General features: G+C 36.1%; 3 protein-coding genes across 4 annotated transcripts; 2 read left to right on the top strand and 1 right to left on the bottom strand.

Moving 5' to 3' along the window:
• Nucleotides 1-1,061: 1,061 nt before the first annotated feature.
• On the bottom strand, nucleotides 1,062-8,729 carry LOC116308371 (V-type proton ATPase 21 kDa proteolipid subunit c''). The gene is made up of 10 exons (XM_031718777.2): nucleotides 8,551-8,729; nucleotides 8,226-8,274; nucleotides 7,295-7,378; nucleotides 6,781-6,858; nucleotides 5,864-5,933; nucleotides 5,397-5,451; nucleotides 4,124-4,202; nucleotides 3,686-3,731; nucleotides 3,035-3,100; nucleotides 1,062-2,511 (listed from the first exon to the last, which is right to left on the bottom strand). Exons 1-10 carry the CDS (start codon nucleotides 8,627-8,629, stop codon nucleotides 2,473-2,475), a joined length of 645 nt encoding a protein of 214 aa, XP_031574637.2. The 5' UTR covers nucleotides 8,630-8,729; the 3' UTR covers nucleotides 1,062-2,472.
• Nucleotides 8,730-9,810: 1,081 nt separating this feature from the next.
• LOC116308380 (uncharacterized) lies at nucleotides 9,811-12,690 on the top strand. The gene has a single exon (XM_031718785.2). The coding sequence runs from the start codon at nucleotides 10,235-10,237 to the stop codon at nucleotides 11,813-11,815; it is 1,581 nt and encodes a 526-aa protein (XP_031574645.2). The 5' UTR covers nucleotides 9,811-10,234; the 3' UTR covers nucleotides 11,816-12,690.
• An 826-nt stretch (nucleotides 12,691-13,516) lies between these two features.
• Nucleotides 13,517-17,413, top strand: LOC116308383 (phospholipid phosphatase 3). 2 transcript variants are annotated; one of them, XM_031718789.2, is made up of 7 exons: nucleotides 13,517-13,652; nucleotides 13,778-14,038; nucleotides 14,264-14,379; nucleotides 14,518-14,721; nucleotides 15,172-15,229; nucleotides 15,688-15,864; nucleotides 16,287-17,413. In XM_031718789.2, the coding sequence occupies exons 2-7, from the start codon at nucleotides 13,823-13,825 to the stop codon at nucleotides 16,413-16,415; spliced, it is 900 nt and encodes a 299-aa protein (XP_031574649.1). In that variant the 5' UTR covers nucleotides 13,517-13,652; nucleotides 13,778-13,822; the 3' UTR covers nucleotides 16,416-17,413. The 2 variants fall into 2 exon arrangements, with proteins under 2 accessions (XP_031574649.1, XP_031574650.1); XM_031718790.2 differs by having other exon boundaries at nucleotides 13,518-13,541.
• The last annotated feature ends 1,239 nt before the right edge of the window (nucleotides 17,414-18,652 follow it).

Raw genomic sequence — 18,652 nt, 5'->3', positions numbered from 1 at the left:
GCAAAATCGACGACGTGGAGTTTTCTTTGATCCTCGCGGAGGAAAAGAAATACGGGGAGTTAAAGTCGGGCAATAAAAAAACCATTGTAAAAGATCTTTCCGAGGAATCTCGCAAAAAGATCTACCAGGAGGCAAAAGAGGAGCTACAAAGAAAGCTCGCTCAGTAGACATTTCCTTCGAAAAGAACGTAGGGGGATTTCGACTGCACATTTCATCTTCTCGGAATCCATCCTAACAGCGGGTGGTTGGAGTCAATTTTGTAAAATATTTCGTAAATTACGTCAGGGTAATAAGGAATATCCTTATTCAGCCGACAAAACATCCACTCGGCTCTGCTCATATCAGAAACCTCAGGAATAGACTTACCGGTAATTTCAGACAAAAGATAGGGAATAGCTTTGTAATATTTCCCTAGCTTTAATTTTCTCAATGTCTTCCGTAGACTTTGCGGGGTTGGCTCTTCTAAGTGGTCTATGATTTTCTGCCTTACTTCGTTGTCTAAATATACCGGATGTAAACCTTGGATATGACTCATCCAGTCCCTGAAGTATTTTATTCTTTTGTATGGGGTCTTCGTACGACCTCCATTGGCGTAATACTGCTCTTTGGTAGCATTTGGTACGGCATTACGAATATTCTTACCACACTCGTAACACTGTGCTGACGTGTCATCTTCTATTTGCATTTTTTTACCACAACACCAGAAACCCCGAGGCTTGGGTATGTTAACTTTGAATCTTAGGCAAATTATACAGAAGTCATTGGCGAACTTTTTACATTCATGCATCGTATATCCGACAAATATTTTAACCTCCGTTTACGGTACGCAGTAAGGACACACCGCGGGAAATCCCGTAAATCTGCTGTACCCGCGTTCGGAATTCCGCGGGTTAAACCCGTGAATATACGGCATTGATCGCGAGTCCGCCTTACTGCTGCTCATTGTCTTCAATTCCAGTAGAGGGTGCAAAAACTTCTCTCTCTCTTTCGTTCTTTTTTGGTCAATGATGTCACTATTACAATTCATGGAACTGATTTAATGACTCAATGCAAACAATACCGATCATTTTAACGATTTATTTTGACCATTATCCCGCGGTTAATTGACAAGCAAATCATTCTATACACAACCAATTCCAATGTATGTATATATGTAGCGAAGATTTATTGGAGATGTATACTGCATCTGTGATAATAAGCCAATGTGCACGAGCACAAACCTCTAACATAAAGCATGATAGGAAACCCAGTACTTACGGTTTTTTAACTCCTCTGACAATTTTTTCCTTTAACATTTTCTATGAAACTGTAAGTATTTCGACCGAAAATAACAGAGTCATTTTTTTCTGATAGTTCTATTGATTGCCTTGTTTTGTTAAGTACTAGGTTTCCCATCATGCTTTGTGCTAGAGACTCGTGCTCGTGCACATTGGCTATCAAACTTTGTCAAAGACATAACTACCTAAATTATCATAAAGTCTAATTTTGATTTTTTCAAACTTGATGTAGCTACTTTTGGTATCAAATGAATTTAACAAGCATGTTAGTGATTGGGTTTCCTGTGTCAACACAGGAAACCCAGCACACCAAGAAAGAAAGGAAATTTGATGACATGAGAAACCTATACTACATAGGGCATTTGCATTATGGCATCATCAACTACAACTACCAGAATTCCTTGTACACTTTCTTTTGTTCAGTTAATTCTCTATTCTAATGAGGAAATACAAATTTGAAGAAATTCACGAAGCATTTTGGAAGAAGTAAAATTACACCATCACGCAAGCAGCCTATTACAGTGCAATGCGCAAAAGTATGACCATATTTAATGCATTCGTATACTTCCATGCACAGGCCTTAGTACATTAAAATGAAACACCTTGGTGCGAAGCTGGCTGGTTTTACCAAATAAGGCATGTAAAGGTTCGTTTGGCAGGAAAATGCCCTTGCATAGATTAGAAGTATGCAAATGATACATTAAATTAATGTGGTCATACTTTTTTGCATTGCGCTGTAATGTCAATCACTGTCCCGTACTGTATCTTGATAATTCAATTCACTTCCAATTCTTGGTAGATAGAATTAAACCCTAACCTAATTACAGGCCAAACAAGAACAAGTATGGGGGAAATGACCTAGCATTAACTGGAAGAAGATAAATCTATATGAGTCTGAGGTGTTCAAGAAAGAGATAGACAGTTATTTTAATAGACTTATGCCATATTGGCCTTTCTGAGGTTGCACCAAAAAGTGGTAACAAAAAGGATGCGAGCAGACTCATGTGGCTGATTTATGCCACTATGGTGTTGGGGGGCTTCTTTAAGCCCTTGGGGTTTGGGTATAGATAGTTATCATAAAAAATACAGGAACTACAGAGGCATGAGTAGCATAGGAAAACTAAAAAGAAACAATTGATCACTTGGTACCATTATTCATTCAAATTTGAGTAGGGAAGGAGAGAGAAACTTTTTTCTAAGAGCTTCCAACACTTTCCATGCTTGCATCACTAGCCTGTAGACAAGGAAAAAATTGAAATGTTAAATACTGTGATTCTGGGCATTAAACATGTAAAACAATAATTTCTCCATTTATCAATGAATCATCACTGCTGCCAGGGGGTACTGTTTTCCCATTTCAGACCACATTGTCTTTTTCTTGAAAATATGATTATTTGTTTGAGTTGTATCCATGTCCATGTGTCTTCTTATGTGTCTTCTCATGAGGGCGTCAAAAGTTGTGCATCTTTCCAATCTTTTTCCTTTTCTTGGTTTGGCATTACAGAGGGGAGAAATATAATGGTGGCATTTTAAATTTGTGTACCCCCTTGAGAAAATCCTGGCAGCGTCCCTGTCTCATGTGCAACCATTAAACAAAGAAATGTTACTCTAGGGAATGACAAATGGTCTGAATTGAGAAAACATTATGCCTAAAGTGGATTTAGTCCATTGGACTGATATGTATTTTAGAAGAATTACTTGTGACAATGAAGCTGGCATTAAAGAACAATTAAAGAAAACATTTTTTAAATACAAACCTGGATAATAGCAATAATAACTCCAAATAATCCAATAGCACTGCCAAAAATCTCAACAATCAGTATCTGAAAATATAAAGGGCATAGCGGCTTAACAGACTATTAAAAGCAATGCATTTATGAAATGCTGTTTCAATGGGGGGAGGGGGGATGGTACAATAATGGTTAGTCTCCCCTGCAGTTGTTTTTTTAGTGTTGTCACGCAACCTGAGCATTTGTCGATGATGCTAAAAATGGCTGCAGGGGAGACTGAATATTGGTAAACAAATTAATTACCAAAAAATCAGCCAATCATGACAATTGAATTTTGGAAAAATCAACTAGTAGCACAAGATGGGAATCAAGAGTGGTAGCTGTATTGGTATCACACTTGCGCCCTTCACCTCTGCTTCTCAGGTTCAATTCCTGAACATGGCATCACATGTGAGTTGAGATTGTTAGGTCTCTCAATCAACCGTCCTTTGATTTGAGGATTTTCCTCCCTCTACAAACCCTAACATGCTAAATTCCAATTCAATCTGTGAGTTAGCTGTACCCTGACTTTTATCAGCCCAGTGACTGTTTAAAGATTCAATCTGTGAGTTAATTGGCTGTGCCCTGATCTTGATCAGCCCAGAGGCTGTTAAAGGGTAAAGATCCTTATTTATTTACCTTGACAAAGAGAGAACCATTCTGAGCATCAGCAAGAGCAGCACCACTAGAGAAAAGAATAAAATTGTGTTCCTTGGTATAAATCATCTGAATGAATGTCATGATTCTCATTACCAGTGTAAACTAAAGACAGACACTGCATTCTACTGCTTAATTATCTACACACATTTTTATTGAAAACTCGCTATTTAGTAGGTAAAATATTGCAAACACAACCGAAATCTTTATTTATAGAATTGATGATTCTTCAAACATTGGTATCATGTTTTCCAAGCTTTCAGGCTAAGTGCTCATCTTCAGGGAATGTTACAAAAAATTGTTACGAGTCATTAACAATGTTTAGGAAATAATATGCAAAAGATATAGTGCTCACATTGATAGCATTTTTGTGGTTTCTAACCATTGTAAATGAAGTGTACCCGGAAAAAGGCACTTTACCTTCCAACAATTCCAACACAAACCCCACAGCAGAGGTTACAAAACCCAACAGTCAGTCCAGCTCCAAACACTTTGTATCCTGCAAAAAAAGGGACTTGTCAGAAATTAACAGGAGGGAATGAGATTTCACGTTAAGTGTGGACAAGTCCTTTCCTTATGGTGGTTTCAAACCATGTAAACACCTTGTCGAACTATGCCCCTTCAAGCCTGTTCCATGCTTCTGAAACCTAAATCACCCCAGACATCTGCCATTTGGGCTCCTTTCAATTAAATTTACGACAGGCTGAGTGCATTCTAATCATGAGAGATAAACTTTCCCGCGACCTTGGAATATTTATCACTCTCCATCCAAATAACCTGGAATGCTCTCGGCTCATCTTAAATGTGATTGACAGAAGCCAAACTGCCATACGTCTGGAATCTGGTAGGTTGCAAAAGCATGAAATGGCATATTAGAATTTGAAGAATTGATAGGTCATTCACAGTCGAACCATCTCATGTGTTGCTATAATTAAGGTTGGATGATTCAATTAATTTTTAAAAATTTTTATTTCAAATTTTGACTTCTGATTTGTTGAATGCTATATAGTATTCCCAAAGTATACAGTCCTTTGACTAAACGTTGTTATTGATCGGATCATCCCTACACGCCTAGACCGAAAAGGATAACGGGTAAATTACCCAGAACTTGTGTCATCCAAACTGCTCGCCAGTTTAAATCTTCGCCATATGCTCGAGGCATGGTTTTAGCAAATTAAATGGTATCGGAAAAAAAACAGCGAGCTCAAGACGTGTTAGATGTGTGGCAGCTAGTAACTGTGAATTATCCCCATGATCCTTTTCGGTCTAGGCGCGTAGGGATGAAGCCAATCAAACGACAACGTTTAGTCAAAGGACTGTATACCTAAGCTTGTAAGTAGTAGTTATTATTCAAATGATCCAATCACAATCAGAGATCTTAATCAGGGCCTGATTTGAAATCAAAATACAAAAAAACATTAAATCTTCCTAAAGATATTTCTAGGATAAGAAATAGCTTTTTGAAATCATTATGCATATCTCTCTCTTGATGAAGGCCTGTGTTGCAAAGACAAATATCCAGCAATCTAAAGGTTTTAAGTCAGAGACATCTTTTATTTATTTTATTTCAGAATGCCTGACTGGTCCTACAACATTTGTATAACCTTCCTACTTTGAAAGGAATGCATGAGCTGGTTTGTCTGTAAGACATAGTTCACAATGATCCCAAATAATGATAATATAATAAACTAACCTGCTGTAAACAATTCTATTTGGCCTTTTGCACTGAGACCTTTATATTCTATGGGCTATTCACAAAGAAAAATAAAAAAATAATTAACCACACAAAAGTATTCAATATTATTTCAAAAACAAATAAATAAAATCATTTGGGAAGCACATGTGGTGTAGCAGTGAAAAAGTTCACCTCTCACCAAGGTGACCAACTCAGTGCTTATGTAAGTAGAGTTGTTTGTCCGTTTTCTTCTTTGTTTTAAGGGTTTCTTTTCTGGGTTTCCCAGTGTTTCCTCTCTCAACAAAATTCAACTATTTTAAAATTCCAATTTGAATCCAGTGAAAGAAAAGCCAAGCAGTAGAACCATTGTTAATTCCCATAATTATTTATTTACTTAATTTTCATTTCATTTTGTTATTTGTTACCAAAGTTACCAAAGTTAGGAGAAAAATAGTCTTAACTAGGAAGAAAGGCCATTTACTTACAGCGATGTAGTTGCTAAGTACAATGGACATGATGATCCCATAGATTGCCACAGCTTCACAGAAGATAATACTAAAGTATGAAAAAACAAGAAGATCAGAATCAACTAGAGCAACAGGTAATAATATGTAATAATAATAATAATAATTATTATTATTATTAATTAGAGCTTTCTTTCTACCAAAATCTAAATATGTACCCTTGGATACATTTCTTTTTATTACTGCCAAGGTTTGAGTCTATTGTTTCAGTTTATTTACTTTTTACTCCAGCTTTCAAAGAAATGCCCGAGGTTTAAATTGGGCTTTATTTGCATTCTGTCACAAATCGCAGTTGAGTTCAAAGTGCATGCGCAAGTTCTATGTGCATGCGTAGTATGCGCCACATAAGCACATGTTTGATCAATGGCAGAATTTTTCAAGGTTTGGTCAGAAGATACTTTTGATTTTCTGCTATGAAGCACAGTAGATAAAGAGTTGGAATCATGTACACCCAATCTAGGAAGTGGGTGACCTTGCAAGCATAATTCAGCCACCCTGCTTTTGGGTCTCTAAAATTGGTGAGAAATAAGTTGGAAAAGTCCTTCATCTGGCAAGTGTGATTCTGGTTGGGCTGCCTGTGCTTTATTTAGTGCGTGTGAACTAATAAGGAGATGAAGGACTTGAGAAAGTCTTCAAAAAGGGCCACAGGATCATTATCCACTAGGGTATCAAGTGCTACACTTCTAAAAACAAGGACCATTATGATTAGGCACTTGACTGTTCATATATCAATTATTGATGGTTTTCAACCATTCCCAAGAGAATTAAATAACAAAAGACACGGTGGCCATGTTGGAGGATATAACAAAAGAATTCATAAACAATTCTTTTGTTAAGTCCCTCCAACATGGCCATCGTGAAAACCATCAACAAAGTACCTGATGAGATTCTTGGCTTTAATTCTTGGTGCCTTAACACCACCACCACAAATACTTGCTCCTGTTAACAGGATACCCCTAACGATAATTTTCACGACATTAGTATCATAGTATTCTTGTACATAGGATGTTTATTGAAATGAAAAACTCTAATCGCTATGTTTGCTTGTTAGTTTAATATCTTTTTCAGTTACAAGTAGATAGCTTGCTCAGTTGTAAGTTTTTGCAAGTCACAGTCCTGAAAATGGTCAATATGGCTGAAAGCTGGGCCATTAAATTAACCTATAAAACATGATGGATACAGTTTTTCAATTTAACATTAGTACAGTCACTCAATTGACTACATAGTGTACATAGTAATAGACCTCTTGCAGCATGTTGGAATGCAGCTCAATCTGGGGGACAAAATAATGGGTTCCAATATTCTCAGGGGAATGGAATTTTTTTCTGTCCCCCAGATTGAGTTGCTTTGACGTCACATGCAAGGGGTCTATAGCAATGTTGATGATCTTACCAGGCAGCTCCAACTACTGATAAGGCGATGGACAAACCAATGCCTACGCACGACCACATAAATGGGGATGTTGATCCTAGAAACCTTTAATGTAGACATAATGTTCACAATTTTATTCATTTATTTCTCATCTTTTATTTCCATAACAGTTACCCTGTTACATGTAGTTGAAACTACATGTAGTCAAATAAGGTTAATTATCTTCTACTTTCCCAATGAGTTAGTGCTGCAGGGACGGCCGAACCGGAGGGTTTGTGAAATCTTAATACATTTTCACTAAACTTAGCCCCCCCACCTTGCCATACAATTTCACTATTGAGCCCCCCCCAATCAAAAAACTGCTCCGCCCTCTGCCGCAGACATGAATTAGTATTACAGCCATAGCTTACAAATAGTGTAATTGAACATTCATTTATTAGCTCACAAAATTGGAGTCCGCAAGGGGTAGGTAGGTGGGTATGTTGATTTGGGTACAGGTAGCTTGCATTCTTGGGGTGCATATTACCTCATTGCCACCATGTTGGTTGACGATACGAACATTCCTCATTAAGCTTCTCTCGTTAGATCAACCATGACGGCAGCTGTTTCATTGTCATTTATATCTCAAGGGATTTTTTGGCCATGCAGTTGCACACCAAGTATAAGATTTACAATATTTTTTTTTGGATTATATATATAGGAGGGTAATAAAATGCCATACAAGGGCATGAGAAATGGGTATGAAACTCTTGTTTCCTCCCAAAAGGTTAATGTAATACTGCAATGTCATAACAAGTTTCGTTTTTTTTCAAAGCCTCCTTTGGAAACCCTCCTATGCATTAATATAAACATTAGGTTAGAATATAGGATCCAAAATAATTTTAAAACTTAAAACACTATTAGTTAGCTCAAATTTAAAATTCCTGTTCCCAGAAAAAAATCCAATACTTACCATCCTATATCAAAGCGTTGACCTAATCCAGAGAGATTATAATATAACCCTAAACGAAGCATCAAGAATAGATCAGAAAATGGAAGCTGACGTGTTTTAATACTGATCAAAAATCAAGGGTAAAATAACAATTCGCATTCGCATTCCCTGATTTATAATTAAGATATACTTAGGAAATATATCAAGCTGCCTCAATTCCAGATTTTGGCATCAAAAGATTGAATTCTAGTGAAGAGAACAGCCCAAATTCTGATTATCATTCAAAACATTCGTCGGCCATCTTGTATTTTTCAGTATCGATTCAAACGTTTTATTTTACACTTACCGACACCAATGAGGATAAAAAAGGCCAGGGAATAAACTGTATTATAGTAAGATGAGTTGCTACTTATCGTATACGCCATATTTTAAAGGAAAACGTTGTTTTATGCTAAATAATCTTTCATATTTTTCAACCTAGTACTCCATTTTGGTAATGCTTCGCTCATGTGACAGAAGAGAAACCGAAGATAGGCCGAGTTTGACCCGAGTTAAACCCGAATACATCTCACGGTGCGCGAAGTATTGTTGGTTAAATGTTGATTCCCATTTCTTTGTTGAAACAGTTTGGAAAATAACAAAAATGAAATTATTTAGATATTTTATTACTACCACTATTGTAGAAGTGGGAACCGCTATCGCTGAAGCTGCTACTCACAAAGTTTGATTATCTCGTTAGCGGACTAGTTTCAACGACTTTCGTCCGATCAAAGAACTTCAATAAATATTTAAAAAAACAATTAAAATCTTTAATACAGTGTAAAATTTCCCTCAAGATATCGTTTGACGGTCTTTGAAATACTAGTCGGCGACTGAGGATTACCGCATCGTTTTTTTTTTTTGCGTGTGTATGTGAAATATTTATCATGACACACAGGTCCGGTGTAACTATTGTTGCTAAGAAGGGAAAGGGATGACTTCAGAAATTGCCCTATTTCACTATGACGTCACTGTGTGGGGGATAGAATCGCCAAATCCAATAGAAAATTCAACAATAAAATATTTGCTCCTAGCGAAACAGTTTAATCTAAAATGGCCTGGTTTTCAGATATAATATTTGTTAATATGTACTAAAAATGTTCTGAGCGTTTGCTAGCTCGTGGATTGATATGGGTTTTAGAATTTTCGGTGAATTTGCGTTGCTTTGACCCCCTCCGACGACCATGATCCTTTGCGTTTAAACAATAGATTGTTTTGATGTGACGTCATAGTGAAATAGGGCAATTAAGTCGACAGCTTTTCGGCCAATGATGTGGACATGAAATTCATAATTTATCGGCTATATTATACTGTATAAAGAGCTTTAGTGTTTACTGCTTTATCATCCTAACTGGTTGCCTCAAAGGGATACTGATTTTCTTAATTTTCTTCCTTCGCGTGTTGACTAGCACTGTTTCAGCTCTATGGATGGTTCTTATAACTTCCTACCCAGCCCTCTTACGGAAATCCGTCCTCATTATTTTTGGGTCTAACGTAACAAGCTCTGTGATTGGTCAGAAAATTGCAAATGTCAATGAATGAATGACAAGCTACGTTAACTAAGTACTCATAAGTGAGTGTGAAAAGTGACGATCTGGAGTCACCTTTCTTCGTCTCTCATCAACAATGACACAATAGTATTGTTTATAGAAAAACATCTATAAGTATTTAAGCGCAATTACTAGTAAGGAGAAATATTTAGGTAAGAGCAATCTGACCACTGGAAGCCAATCTGCCATATACAGTTTAAACTCTTGAGTCACACATATATACCAAAACAAAACAAGATAAACATCGTTAAGAGAAACAACTTTGACCGATTGTCAAGATCTATGGAGAATGATGTTGTACTCTTTTATACAGCAAATAGAATATTAATCGGCTTAAAATGGAATCACGAGAGAAGAAAATACTGAGTTGACGAAGTCATGTAAGCTGCGTACCGTCTTGAACACGTGGAATCCCAACGCTGGACTGTTCAATTATTTTTAATGTTTATACGCAGAAATTTAGTCTACGCTGTCAAGATCGCCTTGGATAGTGGCTTTAAAACATGTCTCTTTTTAAGTCTTTGCCTTCTAGTGCTAGTCTTGATAGAAGATGGACCATCGCATGTCATTTCGAATCAAGAACCAAGACATTTCGATGTTGTGAAGGCGTCGAGAATCGAACTAGTGCAACGAGAACTACTCAGTGAAAATGCGAAGGGAAGATACGACGAGCAAGGCTTCGTACCAAAGACATCAGATATCGCAGATCGAGTGTTCGAGATTATTCCCGACGTTAAAAATACCTCAGAGAACGAAACAGAATTGTATCAAGTAGATGCTACGCAAAATACTCATGCAATCAAATCGACTTCGAAGTTCTTGTTCGTTTTACATCATTATGAACAGCTTGGAAAAGCCACCCATAATTTGGTCCAACTGTGTGCTATAGCCAAACAAATGAAGAGATTCGTTGTCGAACCTTTCGTTCGTGATTCAAGAATGTGTGGCGTCCCAGGAGGATGGTCTGGCCAGCAGAGGAAAAGGAGTAGATTATTCCGACCATTTTCGACATACTTTGATGTTGATGTCTTCAATAATTTGTTGTCGTCTTTTGGTTATGCGACCATGAAAAAATTAGAGACCTTTAAAACAAGTTGCTCAAACGAAAAAACTACAATTGTTCATTTTATTTATGCTGATGTAGATGCAGAACAGAGCCTGAGAAAGTGGTATAATCTATCTGTTGATCAGTACATCAAGGTTAAGAATGATGTTCAGAGACGTGGTTATTGTGATTGTCCTTTTATTGATAAGGGTCTGAATATTTCCAACAGGATTGGCGATTTAAATGTTGGTCGTGAACTGTGCGTCGATCCAGAGAAAATTCGCAATATCGATGAGTTTGAGGACCAAGTTTTGCAAAATGATAGATGCGCTGTCATTGTACATTGGAGAGGAATTGGGAAAAATCGTACTAATTTTAGACCCAGGGTAAAACTCAAGCCATGGAGTCTGGTAACTTCTTTAAAGCACAGTAATTTGATCAGAAATGAAGTTGCAAGATTCAAAGAAGTGTCTTTTATTGATAATCACCCTTATATTGCGATTCATATCAGATCTGAAAGACAACTGCAATGGTATGGGATTGAAAAATTAAATAAATGCATTGCAGTTATGATTCAACAAGTAGAAAAACTGAAAGAGATGCATAAAATTGATAAAATATTCCTTTCCACTGATCTTAGTGCTTATGGTTCAGATACTTTGATTTTTCCATCAGCTCAGGACACAGAATTCAAACAAAAACTTGGCACAATACAAACTGAAATGTTAAAACAACTCCAGCCTCTGTCTTATGCTCCGCATACCAAGAGGAACTCTGTTCTCTTTGACAAAGGTGTCGTTGCAATTACTGAAATGAATTTGCTTTTTGACAGCAGTCACCTGGTTACCATAGGCTCAGGTACATTTCAGCAATGGATAATTGATGTCTTCATCAAAAAGTACTCCAAAGACAAACATCAGAATTGGACGATAACAAGAGTCTGTAATAGAGAAGAGAAAAGAAATGTCAAAATATGAAAATCTGGAAATGTATATTCCTTCCTCACCCAGGGGCTGGACCAACAGCGACAGCAGTCTCTCGAATAGGAAACAGCAGGGCTGATGTACGATAATTTCAGATATATGCCCTGGACTTGTTTTTTTTTAGGTTATTTTTAGTTAGCTCTTTGCAAATCAGTAGTTAAGACACTTTAATGTTTTTAAAAACAGAAGTTTTAACCTATGTAAATGCTAAGTAAATATTATTGATGTTTAAAATATTTTTCATGTATTATATTATTTATTTTTATGGCATGAATTTGCTTGCTGTTGTAAAGTTATTTCAATGAATCTTTTAAAGTATAAAATAATAATATTTTGAAAATAGTTTTTTGTATCTTTAATTTTAAGCTCTTAATACAGCTATAAGCAATTTTACACCTTGATATGGTACATAAGCAAGACTTTCAATTCAAAGTTGTGTGCATGCTTTGATATTACAAATATTATCATATTTAATTTCAGATGGTGAGCAGACACTCATCAGCCTACCTTGTTAGCAAAATAATCATTGTCTACAGTCTGTTCAAATGTAATTTTAGCTCAGTAAAATTCCTTTATAATGATTGTTCATGCCTACAGGCATCAAGTTTCAAGTATTGTAATGATTAAATTAATTATTGCTCAAATTCACACACAAATGACAAGATGGATTCGACAAGATCTGTCATCAAGCATTTATACATCAGTGTCTGAGAATCTAAAAAATTCCTAAAGGATTTTAATCCCAAGGAATATGTCATTTCCTGTTAATTCATAATGCAAAAACAAAGATATATTTTTCAAACTTGTTAAATCTACAATGTTAATGTTTATATATTTGTTTTAATAAACAAAGACATGCCTTTCTGTTACTTTCTGTGTTTTGTTATTCATCAGTGATAAGCAGTTGTTGTTCATTAGGTATGGTGGTTTACCACAGTTGATTCTACCGTCTGCTTGGACTGACCACACTAGCAGCTTTTTAGTGGTTTCCCTTCCTTTTTTCCTCATTCTAGATTGTACTGATCAGTCCTGAAGAGTAAAATGGGAGCTGGGATTTGCCTATTTAATGTTGGGCTGGGAAAATGGGATTAAAAGCACTGGGAATGGGATTCACAAGTAAAAAACAATCAAAAATGGGAATGGGATTGCGATTTGAGCAAAACATCGGCTGGGACTTTGGGATTTGGTCAAAATGGGGGCTGGACCTGGGGCTGGAATTAGGACCCCTCCTTCAGGACCATGGACATGATCAAGTTCCTTTTTGCTACTGTTCTTGGGTGCTCTTTTTGTAATGCTATGCCAGTCAATGTGGCTGTCACATGATATATATATATAATAGATTTTCTCCACATGGCCTTGCATTTAAGCGTTTCAGAATTTTACCAAACTTTGCACGTTTTTTCGTCATATTTTATCTCCTGTGCTGACATTATTTACGTACGACTATGATACATCATTTCGGGCTTGTATACAACATGAAACAAAACCTTTATGAATCCTTTTGAAATCAGAATTCAAATCTTAGCCTTTTTTCTTGATTCGATGCTTTAAAATATTTTAGGAACCAAAAAAATAAAATAAAATAATGATTAATGACATTGTAGCTGATCAAATTCAAATTCAATGCACATTCCTAACATTCTTGCACACATTATTTTTAAAATATTTCCCGTCATGCAACTGGAGCGTTCAACACTTGTCCTTGCCTTTTCAGTATACGGTATATTTGCTTTTTTATTATTATTTATATTTAATCATTTAATTTTCCTTTTTGCTCTATCGTGAATTTCTTTTCTTTTTTTCCTTGCCTTTCGTTAATCTTGGATGACAGGTAAATTTATTTTTAGACCTATTTTTTTAAGTCTCGTGATCTTTCATTTTCATTAAGCTTACTTAGGTTATAAAACAATCCACATTTCATGAAGTTTTTCCATTTTATTTTTACCAACCAAATAGGAATATAACACCCGATGAAAGATTGATTTTAACGGCTGATTCAAGATGTCAATACGTAAAGTTCACAATGCTTACTGTGCCCTCGATGTCATCTGTTTTGTTTTGGTTGGCTTTGCAAACCTTCTTCTTCATGTCACAAACATCCAGCCTTCGAAACGAGGATTTCATTGCGATGATGAGTCCATCACAATGCCATTTAGAGAAGAAACTATTTCTACTTTAACAGCACTGTTTGTTGGTCTAGCACTTGGAGTATTAACGGTAATATTGGATTACAACTTGACTTCAATTTTCAAAAGCTAAGCGTTGAAAACTAATAAGCTTTATATCTTGTTTGACTTTTGGTTGCACAAACGAAAATTGTTATGTGAATGTTATCATCTAAGATCATCTAATACATCTACTTAACAACTCATAGATAAAACTAATAGGTTTTAAATTGCGAATTCATGGCCGTAATATTATTTTGATTTTTGATTATTATAGATTATAGTCTGTGAGATCCTTCGCCATTTTGTCTTCAAGTTCAAACCTCGAGGTGCAGGGAGAGACAATTTCTATATCAAACTTGGCCCAATAACGTTGAAAGCATGGCAGAGAAGGTAAATCTTAAAATAAAATTGACTTTAGAAAAGAAAATATATTTATAAAACTTTTTTGTATATGTTAGTGACCACTATAACATCTAAATGGGTCACTAATTTCCTTGGAGCTGACATAAATTTTCTTTTTTTCACTAGGATTTTGTTTCTTATATTCATGTTTGGTTTTGGAGCTGTTGTAGCGAACCTATTCACTGATGCTGGAAAGCTGTTGATAGGTCGACTTCGACCATATTTTTTAGCTGTTTGCAAACCTGACTTCAGCAAAGTTAACTGCAGTGCAGGGAAATTCATCACTGAAGATATTTGCACTGGGGACAAGAAACAGATTACTGAAGCAAGGTTAGTCAAGTTAACACATATATAAACTATAAATACAATTTTTCTTTCGATATAGGTCATTGCACATAAAGTTATGTACTGCATTTTGTATGCTTCTCAGTTGAGCTTGGAGCAACAAGGTAATGTTACTGAGTAAGAAGTTTCGTGAATGAAATGTGCATGTTGTCAGGGTTAACATAATCACTGTAACTGCACTTTATCGCCGGTGACATCAGTATTGTACTTGCTTCCTGTTTAATACTTTTGATAATGAATACATGCATGCGCATTTCACTAACAAAACTTTGTGGCAAAACTTTTACCATGTCAAGCTCAACAGAGAAGCGTAACCTTTTTTTTTTTGAGTCACTCTATATTGTCTCTATTTTACAGGTACATCAACTATATTTTATAAAAGTCATACATTATATCATTTTTTCATATACAAATAAACACAATGTCTGTTTTCAGAATGTCTTTCCCTTCTGGCCATTCAACATTTTCCATGTATTGTACAGTGTTTGTAGCTGTAAGTATTTAAACAATAATCAATAAAAAATTTAGATGAATTTTATCCATCCATTTATCTATTCATGTACTCATCAAATCATTGACACAATATATACATTCCTCTGTCAATGCATTTTTCCATACATGCACTCATCTATCCATCCCCAACCTTAGTGGTGAATTCAAAAAGATTTCAATGGGGTGACTGTTACCTAGAAAGGCTTGGCATCACCTAGCATCCTTTTTTAGGTTTTAATTGGCTTCATTCACGTTATTATTTCTAAACTCCATAGAAGAATTGCCAGCCTCCCAATCTCCCCGGATCTGCCCTTGCACCTAAGCACCCTGATCCATGCATGGATTGACTTGACATGCATGCATTTTTTTATGTGCCATTCTTCTTTTTTGGAATTCATGTTATATGACCTTGTTATCTGATTATATCCATGTTTTTGATCATTCTCAATCCACATTCAGATGTACCTAGAGACAGCTATCCCAACCAGGAAAACTACTCTTTTCAAGCCATTACTTCAAATTTCAGTGATCATGCTTGGTGTTCTGTGTGCTTTGAGCAGAATCTTTGACTACTGGCATCACTGGGGTGATGTTCTGACAGGAATGGCATTAGGAACACTTGTGGCAACATTTATTGTAAGTATCAAAAAACTTGAATGGCTTGCAGTGAGAATGAGAGACAGTGACTACTTAGCAAACACTTGAAAGGCTTGTTGTAGGAGGAGGGAGAATTCTGAGAGTATCTTCCTGTAGGGAACATTTGAATGGCTTTCAGTAGGAAGGAAGGAAGGCAGCTTGTCAGAATGACATTTAGTAGGAAACATTTGAATGGCTTCTAGTAAGGAACACTCAAATGGCTTCCAGGGAAAAAAATGTTTCAAGAGAGAGTTGATTTCACACACAAAAAAATGTAATCTACTGAAATGATTAAGCCATTAATGAACTTAAGAAGAAATGGCTGACTCGTTTTTTTCTGTTGAATCTTGTTGACATGCAAAATAGGGCTATTAAGACACCTACTCTCTGTGACAATCTTTGTTTGTCTCTCTAACTTACAGGTATTCAAGCCCTTATCACTATTCTCCAGTAATGCTGCTACAGAATATGACGTCAGTGTCAGGCAGCCCAGTGATGTAGAGGCTGTCCAAGTACAAAGAAATTCCCAATTGTCGGAAATTGCTTCCTGACAACATTGCAGTCTTTTGCTTTTATCCATTGCATGTTTTCAGGCCAATATCAGCCTTAACTTTAGGGCTGGTTCACACGTCATTATAAGCATAAACATAAGCATAAGAAACATAGTACTATTGTAATTCTTATGCTTATGCTTATGTACACCCGGTTCACACTTTGGATTTGACAAGCATCAGCATAAGAAAAAGGAAAAGTTTCCATTCCTTATGCTTATGCTTTGTGCAAGCCCAGCTGTTCACACTTGTGTTTCTTATGCTTATGTTTATGTTTATGCTTATATTAAAGTGTGAACCAGCCCTTATTATATCTTCTTCATGATAATCAAGACTGTTCTCAAATATTTTTAGGTCAGCTACACATAGTATAAAATAAAAATAGATAACTTAGATAAAATGGTATGATAAATAAAATAGGAGAAGACCTCAAACAAACAAAATCCAAGCTGGGGGAAGGGTTTGGCAACCTCTGCACCTCCAATTTTCATGCAGGAAAAATATGCATTGAGAAAATTTGTGCAATCAGAGCTAAAACAAACAGTGAAAATTGTGCCACATCATAAACAGGGGAGGATCCAGGGGGTGTCCTGCAGTGAACTGGACACTCCCTAATGCCGTAGTCTTATAATAACTCTTATGCTTTTTTGAAGCATAATATCACCATATACATTCCTTTATTTGGGACACCCGCCTTAACAATTTCCTTGATCTGTTCCTGATAAATGTAAGTTTTAAAATAGGAGAGTCTCTTGTAATGAGTAGTTTCCTAAGTAATGCATGCATTTTGAACAGTCTTTTATTGCTGGTTCTCATAGCCATCATGTTGGATGAAATTAACAAAGATTTGTCATTAGTGTCTCTCGCTATATTAACGAGACTATCACCAATGACAACCAACATGTCTTTGTTATTTTATCTGTTGGGAATGCCTGAGAACCAGCAAATATAAATATTTTCTTAAACAATAGCAGAAATATATATTTTTAAATCTTTAATATTGTTGGGTGTCACTCAACATCATTTCCTTTCTCATGCGGAATGTTCATCAGCTGAATTGCAATTTTCTAATGGAGTTCTTTCTATTGACAGCACATGGTGGTCAGTGTTTGACCATCATTTGGAGCAGATAATGAGATTCAAAGACTTTTATCAGCTGATTGAAACCCAGCAATAGAATTCTTTCTGGTTAACAGCACATGGTAGTCAGTGTTTGACCACCATTTGGATCAGATAATGAGATTCAAAGACTTTTATCAGCTGATTGAAACCCAGCAATAGAATTCTTTCTGGTTGACAGCACATGGTGGTTGGTGTTTGACCATCATTTGGAGCAGATAATGAGATTCAAAGACTTTTATCAGCTGATTGAAACCCAGTAATAGAATTCTTTCTGGTTGACAGCACATGGTATTCAGTGTTTGACCATCATTTGGAGCAGATAATGAGATTCAAAGACTTTTATCAGCTGATTGAAACCCAGTAATAGAATTCTTTCTGGTTGACAGCACATGGTGGTCAGTGTTTGACCATCATTTGGAGCAGATAATGAGATTCAAAGACTTTTATCAGCTGATTGAAACCCAGTAATAGAATTCTTTCTGGTTGACAGCACATGGTATTCAGTGTTTGACCATCATTTGGAGCAGATAATGAGATTCAAAGACTTTTATCAGCTGATTGAAACCCAGTAATAGAATTCTTTCTGGTTGACAGCACATGGTAGTCAGTGTTTGACCATCATTTGGAGCAGATAATGAGATTCAAAGACTTTTATCAGCTGATTGAAACCCAGTAATAGAATTCTTTCTGGTTGACAGCACATGGTAGTCAGTGTTTGACCATCATTTGGAGCAGATAATGAGATTCAAAGACTTTTATCAGCTGATTGAAACCCAGCAATAGAATTCTTTCTGGTTGACAGTACATGGTAGTCAGTGTTTGACCACCATTTGGATCAGATAATGAGATTCAAAGACTTTTATCAGCTGATTGAAACCCAGTAATAGAATTCTTTCTGGTTGACAGCACATGGTGGTCAGTGTTTGACCATCATTTGAAGCAGATAATGAGATTCAAAGACTTTTATCAGCTGATTGAAACCCAGCAATAGAATTCTTTCTGGTTGACAGCACATGGTAGTCAGTGTTTGACCATCATTTGAAGCAGATAATGAGATTCAAAGACTTTTATCAGCTGATTGAAACCCAGCAATAGAATTCTTTCTGGTTGACAGC

Source organism: Actinia tenebrosa, unplaced genomic scaffold (genome assembly GCF_029948245.1).
Source record: "Actinia tenebrosa isolate PJP-AT-01 unplaced genomic scaffold, QUT_ActTen_1.0 PGA_scaffold15__27_contigs__length_11533743, whole genome shotgun sequence".
In the NCBI taxonomy this organism is placed as follows: domain Eukaryota; kingdom Metazoa; phylum Cnidaria; class Anthozoa; order Actiniaria; family Actiniidae; genus Actinia; species Actinia tenebrosa.
This window is presented reverse-complemented; position numbering and strand designations above follow the sequence as displayed.

What these genes read in the sequence shown, in the direction of transcription:
- LOC116308383 (XM_031718789.2), top strand. Translation starts at nt 13,823, where the DNA reads ATGTCAATACGTAAAGTTCACAATGCTTACTGTGCCCTCGATGTCATC. An exon ending in TTGAAAGCATGGCAGAGAAG is followed by an intron (nt 14,380 to 14,517) that starts GTAAATCTTAAA and finishes TTTTTTCACTAG; the next exon opens with GATTTTGTTTCTTATATTCA. An exon ending in CACTTGTGGCAACATTTATT is followed by an intron (nt 15,865 to 16,286) that starts GTAAGTATCAAA and finishes TCTAACTTACAG; the next exon opens with GTATTCAAGCCCTTATCACT.
- LOC116308371 (XM_031718777.2), bottom strand. Translation starts at nt 8,629, where the DNA reads ATGGCGTATACGATAAGTAGCAACTCATCTTACTATAATACAGTTTAT. An exon ending in CAACGCTTTGATATAGGATG is followed by an intron (nt 7,379 to 8,225) that starts GTAAGTATTGGA and finishes TCTACATTAAAG; the next exon opens with GTTTCTAGGATCAACATCCC. An exon ending in AATAGAATTGTTTACAGCAG is followed by an intron (nt 4,203 to 5,396) that starts GTTAGTTTATTA and finishes CTTTTTTTGCAG; the next exon opens with GATACAAAGTGTTTGGAGCT.
- LOC116308380 (XM_031718785.2), top strand. Translation starts at nt 10,235, where the DNA reads ATGTTTATACGCAGAAATTTAGTCTACGCTGTCAAGATCGCCTTGGAT.